We start from the raw sequence: 9960 nt of genomic DNA, 5'->3' as shown, positions 1-9960 counted from the left end.
AAAATGCAGAATGGGTCCTAACAACAAGGCCATGTTAGGTACCCATAAACAAATGCAAAGAAATGCAACCTCTAAAAATGAGGAAAGAGAGAAAACCTCATGGGAAAAACCCTCCCCCAAAAAGAGGTATGTAAAAACATGTTGAAAAAACATGAAGGAAGGAAGGCCTCAAAAAGACCCCCCAAGGACAACTTTCATAACCCGAAGCATAGACTACAATTGAAGATAGCATGGCAATGCAAAAGTTTTAGTAAAGATGTCAACAACCTATGCATATGTGGGGATGTACTCCAATGCAATAACACCATCTTGGATCAACTAATGGATGAAGTGCATATGTAGCTCAATGTTCTTGGTGCACTGATGCTCCACTGGGTTGTGAGAAATGTGAATGGCACTTTGATTATCACATAATAGTGGGATCATCTAGAGGAAAACTATTTTCAATCATCAACTACCGAAGCCATAAAGCCTCCTGACTAGCAAGTACTACAACTTGGTACTCAGCCTCTGTAGATGAAAGTGCATGAGTATTTTGGTTCTTGCATGACCATTTGATAGGACTAGAGCCAAGACAAAATGAAAAGGTAGAAGTAGACTTCCAATCATCGGCATCATTGGCCCAATCTGAGTCAATGTAGCCAACAATGTGAGGAGTCCCCATGGTGTAATGAATTCCATACATGAGTGTGCCCTAAATGTATCTCAAAATATTCTTGGCATCTTGCCAGTGACTCTCATGAGGGTCCTAAGAAAATTGAGAGACAAGGCCAACTGTAAAGGAGAGATCAGGACAAGTGTGTGTGAGGTACAATAGGCTGCCAACCAATTGATGATACAAATTAGCATCCACAAATGGTGAAGAGAAGGAGGTAGACAAGGTGAATCCTAATTGAAAAGGTGTTGGACCAAGCTTGCAATCAAGCATGTCAAAGAACTGAAGCATCTCAAGAGCATACTTATGCTGATAAAAAAATATCCCAGTAGAGGACTGAGCAATCTGGAGACCAAGAAAATAGTGTAGTGAACCAAGGTCATTCATCTCAAATTGGTCCATCAATGCACACTTAACATCGTAAAGCATAGATGATGAGCTACTTGTGAGGATAAGATCATCAACATATAAGACAAGAATCAAAATCTCATCTCCAAGACATTGAATGTAGACTATAGGATCAGAATGGTAGTGGGTGAAGCCTGTAGAAAGTAGAAAAGAGTCCATTCTCTCATACCAAGCCCAAGGGGCCTACTTGAGACCATATAATGAGCATCAAAGTCTACAAACCAAGGAGGAATCTTGCACAAATCTTGGAGGCTGCTCCATGTAAATCTCCTTAATGATATCACTGTGTAGGAAGGCACTCTTCACATCCATCTGAAAAATAGGCCATCCCTATGAAGCTACAAGGGATAAGACAAGGAAGATAGAATTTATCTTGGTGACAGGGGAAAATATCTCAGTGTAGTCAATACCCTCAACCTGTGAAAAACCCTTCACAACAAGATGAGCCTTATTCTTATCAATTGAACAATCAACAACATACTTAGTAAAATAGATCCATTTGCATCATACTAGCTTTCTTCCCTTAGGAAGAGGACAAAGATCCCATGTATGATCCTTCATCAAAGAAGAATATTCCTCCTCCATTGCACTATCCCATTTAGAATGTCTTGTCACTTTTTCAAATGTCTAAGGATCATCACAAATAGCATGACTGAGAAGACTAGAACCCATAGTATGAGAGTGGGTGTGACAAGAAGTGGAAGGGTGTCACTAGCTAGAGATCCTCCAGCCTCAACTCTAGCTCAAGCCCATTTAGGCATCTAGGGAGGATCCTATTGTAGAGGTAAATAGGGATCACCAAGATCATCATCCTCATCATCTATGAAACAAAATGGAACAAAGGAGGGATTAGTGGGAGGTGAAGTAGGTGCTAGAGGTGAGGTATGAACTTCAAGAGGGCTCTCATCAAACTGGAGATCTCGTCAAAATAGGACCTCTCTGGAATCAAGATCAAAAAATCTATAAGCCTTAAACATCCTCATAGTAGCCAAAAAAAAATGAGTGGTTGGCTCTTTTGCTCCATTTCTTTCCTCTGAGCATCAAGTACAAATGCCCATGTGGCACTCCCAAAAACTCAGAATGATGATACATCAGGCTTGACATGTGACCAAGCCTCCTCAAAAGCCATAAGTCAAACTACCTTGTGAGGCATCTAATTTTGAACATAATTGGCACAATTGACTACCTCTGCATAAAAATATGAATACATGGATCTGGACTAAATCATACAATTAGCCATCTCCCAAATTGTTTTGTTCTGTCTCTTGATGACACCATTTTGCTGAGGAGTGTAGGGCATTGAGAACTAATGCTGAAGACCATGTTCAAAAGAAAAATCCTTGAAATCTTGGTTCATGTAATCCCCCCCATTGTCCATGCATATTCGCTAAATAGAAAGACTAGATTGCTTCTCTACAAATGTCTTGAAGATTTGAAATGAATCAAAGACATCAGACTTGTACTTTAGAAAGTGCACCCATGTGCATTTGGAGAAGTCATCAATGAATGTAATCACATATGTAGCACCCAAAAATGAAGGAGTAGGAAATGACATGAGGTCACCATGAATCAACTCCAAAGGTGCCAAAACATGAGTGGCTCGTCCATGTGGAAAAGAATCCCTATGTTGCTTGCCAAGTGCTCAACCTTGACAAACACCATCTATAAAAGAAATCTAGGGAAGCCCAAGAACAAGTGCATGTGTGCTCATCTAGTGAAGATATCTATAATTGATATAGCCAAAACACTCATGCCAAAGTCTGCTTACCAAATCTACATATGCAACAAGACATGAACCTGTGTCATTAGAAGACTCAAATCCATCAAATCTATAGAGGCAAGATGTAGAGTCAACTCTCCTAGTAGCCACAATCATCTCAGAATCATGTAAGTCCTAGATAAACACATCATGTGGTGAAAACTCAAATATCTTACCAGAGCTAGAATGGAAAATCTAATAGATGGACAATAGGTTCATTAAAATGTCAAGGACACAAAAAATATCCTAAAGAGAGCCCTCGGCTAGTGCGACAAAACCAAAACCCATAACTAAAAGTTGTGATGAGCTCCCAACAACAATCTGTGAGCTAGTACAAGGAGTAAGTGAAGTAAGAAACTTTGGAGTGTTTTTCATATGGTGAGAGGTGCTAGAAATAAGAATCCAAGTAAGCCCTGAAGTCACCGCTCAAGCAAAAAGAGCATGACCTTTCCCTAAAGGGGGGGATGATGACTTAGGAACAAAAATTTGATGCTCCCTCATGGCTTTCTTTGATGCCTCCAAATGATTCTAACACCTAGAAATGGGATGTCCATCCTTGCCACAAAAATTGTAGGTCTCACTTGATTTTTTCTTGGTCTTGGAGGTAGACTCAGTAGACTTTAAAGAATCTTTACCCTTTGGAGGGTTAGCTAGAAGTGTAGTATCAGGTTTTGGTGTATCTTTCTTTGATTTGGCTTTCTTCTTTGATTTCCCTTTAGAATATTGGGCAACCAATGCTTGGCTGCAAGAGCTAGAGGCATCCACCTATTGGATCTTTGCCTACTCTCATGTCAACCGATCACAAAATGTCTCAAATGAAGGAATCTAATGTCTGTTACCTAAGGCATCCATAGTGGAGTAGAAAGTGGAAGAGAAGATTTGATACTATCCTCACAACTTTGAGAGTATCAAAAAGATACACTCATCATCTATTTTGTTTTTCCCACATCCTTACAAAACTACAGGTAGAGATTTGAACTTCATCAAGAAGTCTTCAATGGTGGGAAAGCTAGTTGGTGATAATGAAATCAACTCTACATCAAGTTGAAGTGCCCAAAACTCATTCACTGTGCCAAACAAAGTCTAAATTTTGATCCAATAAGTTTGTGGAATGGTCAAACCATCCAAGTGAAACAATAGACTATCTAAAATGTTCAGTGCAATCAATCCCATGGCCTCATCCATTTTTTTTCTATACTAAAGAACCTCAGAATGGCACTACATAATAGGTTGGCTCTCATCTAGATATGACCATAAACCTCATGACACGAGAAGTCTAGTCATTTGTGCTTTCTAGGTGTGATAGTTGTGTAGCATGAGCTGGGTCACAGAAGGATCTGACATTGAGAGAAGAAGATGGAAGTAGAAGGGTCTTATTCTAAATTAAATTATAGAAAAAAAAATCCCCCCCTCCCCCCCACAACTAATAATGATATCCCTCAAATACCAAAGAAAACAACTATAGAAAGCATAAAAATTGAGAAAAGAACCTAGATTTCAGATGCAGAGAAGAAGGATACAAAAGCCTCTAATTCAATGCCAAAAATGGGAACTCAAATGAACTAAGAACAAAATGAAACCAATACCATTTTCTCCATCTTAGAACTAGCTTTTTGATACTTCTTTCGGATTGGAAAAATGCCTTTGTATGCTCAAGTTATGGCCAAAAAACCAACTACTACTCCAAAAGACAAGCTCATTGGAAAAATATAGGCATGACAAAAAAATTGACAGTTGTACGGCCGTCAACTAGATGTCACTGGAAAAAAAATCTAGCCATTGAAATGTTGATGTCAAAAACTAAAAAATGATGTCACCTATCAAAAAATGACATCAGCAAGGTGGTCGTGGGTGATGATGTTAGCCTATTGGAAGATGATGTCACATCAACAAATGTTGTTATGGTTGCTGGAAAAAGTGACATCACTAGCCAATAATGTGGCATAGGCTCATCGTAGAGTGTCACAAGCTAGGGGTGGTCATAGGTAGTGGCATCATTGGCTGAGGTGGTAACCAAGTGATGAATGCCGGTGGCGCGGCCAATGGTGTTCGAGCTGGAGCGACGCTATGGTGGTTGCGAAGCAATGGTTGCATGTTGGTGACACCCTAGTGTTGTCGTGGTGGTGTGGCTAGTTGTGGTGCCATAGGGGTGGCACCATGGTGGTGCCACAGTGATGCTACAGTGGCCCTCTTTTTTTAATTTATTTTTTATATTTTTGCGTATGTACAATCCTTATGACCTACTGAGGACGAAAATTTTATTTTCCACAACTACAATCACCAAAAATGAAAATTTTTATATGAATTCTAACTATAACGAGCCTTTTGAACTCAATGGCAATGTTTGTTTAGGTCCAAAGTTCTCTAAAAAATCACTCTTCCTTCCAATTGAAGAAAAAAATCACAAACAAACTAGGGTTTGTGTCTCTGAATCATGGCTTCAAAAATCCTTCGGACCAAGAAGTAGCAGGGAGGCTCTAATACCATGTAGATGTTGATGGAAGCCAACTTCACAATGTGCCAAGATCACCTACATGCAAATAACCTATTGAAGAGAAATCGAAGAAGGAAGGAACATGAGCTTGAAGCAACAAAGAGAAATTATATTGCAACAATGTGAAAATAAAATTGCTATACAAAAATCCAAAGGGAGAGCCTATTTTTAAAGGCCTCTAGGAAGCTTGTAGAACAAGCTTCAAAAGTGCTAGAAAGTGCTAGGAGATAATAATGACAACTAAGCATACGTCCACAAAAGGTGTGATATCCTCGATCAAGGTGTGAGGATAAGTTGACTTATATAGGCACAAACTCCTGTGTTGTCAACAACTCTTAGACTACAACTAATGCATTTAACTAAGTAAACTTAAGTAAAAGGGTAAATAATAATTATTTACTCTAATAGCTATTAAGAACATATTTTCAAACCTGTGGTGCCTAATGTACGAGCATCCTTGGTTGGCTAGCAATCCTGCATGTTGGTGTGGTGTGACCTTGGAATTGGAGAACTTGGTCAAAGAATGAAGGATGACTCAGTCAATACTAATTTGGTTTGGTTGTTTTCTTAATTGAGTGACTCAGTTATTGAAGATGTTTGGTGATACTTGGGGAACTCGGTAGATATTAGGAGCTTAGTAGTAGTGTTGCCTGAGTAGCTCAGTCAATAAAGTTTCTCGGTTGCTTCTAAAGAACTCACTACATGTTGGTGCTTGGTTAGTGAAGGAACTTAGTTATGTTTGGTAGAATGTTGACAGTCAACATGGTTTTTCTAGACACTCGGTTTGGTCTTGTTGCATGTAGTTCTTGAGTTGTTTGTGAGTCAATTTTTGGCATTTAATTTATGTATGAGTACTTAATTTGTGTTGAAGCCAACTAGTGGCTTATACAAACATTTAATGCAAGGGTTCATTTCAATTTGTAATGGGTTAGGTTGACTTGTGTCTTAGTTGGGTATAAGTAAGAGGTTTTTGTGGAGCCTTAAGGAGGAGATTAGAGAGTCTACTAGCTTGGAAAAGAGGATGAATTGTAGTATCAAACTTTGAAAGGCTAGTACCTGAGGCAATTGTAAAATAGGAGATTTCTTGTTGTGATTGGAAGCACAAGTTGAGATTTCCTTCATGTTTTATAGTAGAGTATTGATATGGACTAGCTGGGATTAGGATTGTGAGTTGGATCTTGTGGGATCTTCCAAAACTATTTTGTAATTGTTGTTGTATTTGGCCCTAACTTAGAAGGCCTTACATCTAGGCATCTTGCATCTAAATAGTTATATTTATGAATAAAGTGTTGTGATTTGGTATTATACATGGCATTTTTGTTGTGTTTCCACTATGTGTTTATTTAGAGGGATCCAAATTTCCTCTAGCAATGGTACTCTCAAAATGTTGCTACGTTAGCTTATACACTTTCTTTTGGGTTTTGCTTTAGATCTTGGTTGATCTGGTTCATTTGTTTTACCTATTCAACAAGATTCTTTACTTGCTTCTTCTTGGTTGTTTTGGGACTTGTAGTTTTAGGTCTTTTTTTGGCCTTGACCTCCTCCTTTCTCAAGAGATTCGTTCTCTTGGTCAGAGAGTTGTGACCAAAATTGATTTTCTTTGGTGTAAACATCTGTCTTTAACCCTCTCTTTATCAAAGCTATATTCATAGGTGGGTTAGCAGTTGATCTACATTAGATTAAAAGATCCATGAGATCTTGTCTAGTTAGGTCTAGTCTTATGTCTCTGAGTGCTGAACTTCCAGCACACTTTTCCATTCAATTATGGCCTTGGACCACTTTTCTTTTATTATTTTGGATAACTCTTATAGTAGTTGAGATTCTACATCTTGTGGTATTCTGCTAAATACTCTTAAACTCAATTGTACAAAGTGTACTATCTTATTTCTATTTAATTTGATAAATTTAAATAATCTATCTCTAATGGTATTTTAGTTGCAAATTTAATATCTTCTCAAAGCAATCATATTTTTTAGCATTTTGAAATAAAATTATTAATTTTTTTCAACATTATTTCGAAAATGGGAAAATTTGAGTCGATAGATGTTAGATAAGAGCCAATTCTCATTTGAATATCAAATGCACGGTACTCCTTAAACATATGGAAGATTGAAAAAATAGATATGATATGAGTTAGTTTTTTGGTTTCAGAAGTAGATTTAGAATGGAATTATTGGATTTTTTTCCAGCATGCTTTAGAAAATGAGAAAAAAAATCATTCCATAGATGTTAAATGAAGCCAATTATTCATTTGAATAACAAATGCAGTGCACTCCTTAAACAGACAAATGTTTGACAAAATAGATATGGTATCGGTTTTGTCGTTTCAGAAGTCACAAGGCGCAAGATTCGGCACATTATTATTGTAATATCTTTAACGAAAAGTTTCTAACTAAAGTTAAATGGCGTGTGGAGATTTTATGCCTAACTCATATCAATAGACAATTGACCACACATCGTGAATAGATAATTAAGCCTACTGTTTCCCACATCAAAGATTGACTAAGTAAATTAGACGTAGTCCGTCTTTACCAATCATTTCTTTAGATCAAAAGTGTTAAACATTTAGAAGTGACTAATATTGGTTATTAGCTGACATATTTAAGCACAGTACAATAAGATTAAAATATTTAAGAGACGTTTTAATACATAAAAACATCACTCCATATTTATGCAGGAAATAAAGCTAAAAACATTAGTAGTGTTTAAATAAAGAAAGCAATAACATTGTTATATCTGTTAAGAGGAATGTAATAAACCAATTGGTCAACCAACGGTCCATCCTTCAACGCAGGGAAGAAACGACATTGGGCTTTTCATGGGAGATAGAGAGAAGTAACGGCAACGGCTTGCCCTTTTATTACCTACAGCAAGAATTTTACAGATCTCAGATTTTACATGATTCTGCTTATTTCAGAGCAAATCTTGAGGGCGCTTGCAACCTTTAATTGATGATAGTCATATTCCTAATGAGAAAATAATAGCTGAGTAGATTGAGAACTACATACTCCAGCAGATCTGCGCACAAAGAAACAAAGGATCATATGGAATGTTAGCTCTTTATAACGCATGCTTCCGAATTTCAACATGAGTTGAATTGAGTTAAAATAATGAATAGCAGATTTGGAAGATTTTGAAGAAAAAACAATGCAAGTTAGCTATAGAAAACAGTAAAATATATTTACGTTTTACCTTATAGTATTGATTTTGAATGAATGCCTCAATATGTTGGTGGAGGTGGTGGGGACTTATAGAAGTATGGTGGTGGTGGTGATGGTGATGGGGATGGAGGTGGTGGAGATTTGTAGTAGTATGGAGGAGGTGCAGATGGAGATGGTGATGGTGGGGATTTGTAATAATATGGTGGGGGACGAGATGGAGATGGTGGAGGTGGAGACTTGTAATAATATGGGGGTGGAGGAGATGGAGATGGAGGTGGTGGGGATTTATAGTGGTATGGTGGTGGAGGTGAAGGGGATGGTGGTGGAGGGGACTTGTAGTAATATGGGGGAGGAGGAGATGGAGAGGGAGGTGGTGGAGATTTATAGTAATATGGTGGAGGAGGTGAGGGAGATGGCGGAGGTGGTGACTTGTAGTGGTAAGGAGGAGGAGACGAAGATGGCGGTGGAGGAGATTTATAGTAATAAGGTGGAGGAGGAGAAGGAGATGGTGGAGGCGGGGACTTATAGTAGTATGGTGGTGGGGGTGAAGGAGATGGTGGAGGTGGGGACTTGTAGTGATAGGGAGGAGGAGGAGATGGAGATGGTGGTGGTGGTGATTTATAGTAATATGGTGGTGGAGGTGAGGGAGATGGAGGAGGTGGGGACTTGTAGTGGTAGGGAGGAGGAGGAAAAGGGGAAGGTGGTGGGGGAGATTTATAATAGTATGTTGGAGGAGGTGGAGGAGGAGATTTGTAGTAGTAAGGAGGAGGAGGAGATGGAGATGGTGGTGGGGGAGATTTATAGAAGTATGGTGGAGTGGGTGCTGGTGATGGTGGAGGTGGAGACTTGTAGTGATATGGAGGTGGAGGCAAGGGAGATGGAGGTGGAGGTGGAAGAGATTTATAATAATAAGGAGGGGAGGATAAATAATTATCTTCAGCTGCAGCTAAAGTCAACATTGAGAACACCCAAGCAATGACAAACACCATTGTTTCCCAACATCGTGGTCTGGTAACAGCCATTTCTGTTGTTGCAGTCCACTGCATTCCAGATATTTTATGAGGTTGTTATACATTGTATTTATAGGTCATTTCTGTAACTACAATGACATACTTTTCCGCGTGAACTGCCCGGTCAAGTTGTAGGTGTCCAAAGACGAGTTGTAAATCTTACATCAGATATACTTTTTAATTGATCAGCGTTCTGATATTTGAACAATTCATTCACAATAAGGGGCACAGCTGTTTCTTGGCGATCAAAATGTATTTATTTCGAGTTGAATTAGTCAAGAAGATAATAGTTGGCCTTAGTCCTACATCTGTACTTGAAATTGGCCTTATTCAGAGAAGCCGAGTCAGAGTATAAGCTACATGCATTGACTTTAATTGATATTAAATGGTGCAGACCACATCAAAGAAAATAAATTTCAGGATTACAAATTTCGTGTTTCAATTTACACTAAAAAGAGAGCTAAACAAGTATT

The 9960-nt window shown here is 38.4% G+C and overlaps 1 protein-coding gene across 1 annotated transcript; it reads right to left on the bottom strand.

The window, feature by feature from the left end:
* Window positions 1-7997: 7997 nt before the first annotated feature.
* Window positions 7998-9515, bottom strand: LOC149579946 (uncharacterized). Its single transcript, XM_089787892.1, has 2 exons — window positions 8509-9515; window positions 7998-8334 (listed from the first exon to the last, which is right to left on the bottom strand). Exon 1 carries the CDS (start codon window positions 9497-9499, stop codon window positions 8537-8539), a length of 963 nt encoding a protein of 320 aa, XP_089644018.1. The 5' UTR covers window positions 9500-9515; the 3' UTR covers window positions 7998-8334; window positions 8509-8536.
* Window positions 9516-9960: the final 445 nt, after the last annotated feature.

This window comes from Cupressus sempervirens, chromosome 1 (assembly GCF_028749045.1).
Source record: "Cupressus sempervirens isolate cs-2001-9-10 chromosome 1, ASM2874904v1, whole genome shotgun sequence".
In the NCBI taxonomy this organism is placed as follows: Eukaryota; Viridiplantae; Streptophyta; class Pinopsida; order Cupressales; family Cupressaceae; genus Cupressus; species Cupressus sempervirens.
Note: the sequence above shows the minus strand (reverse complement) of the source record. Positions and strands in the feature narration are given on the sequence as shown.

Coding starts and splice junctions, on each gene's coding strand:
- LOC149579946 (XM_089787892.1), bottom strand. CDS start 9,499: ATGGCTGTTACCAGACCACGATGTTGGGAAACAATGGTGTTTGTCATT.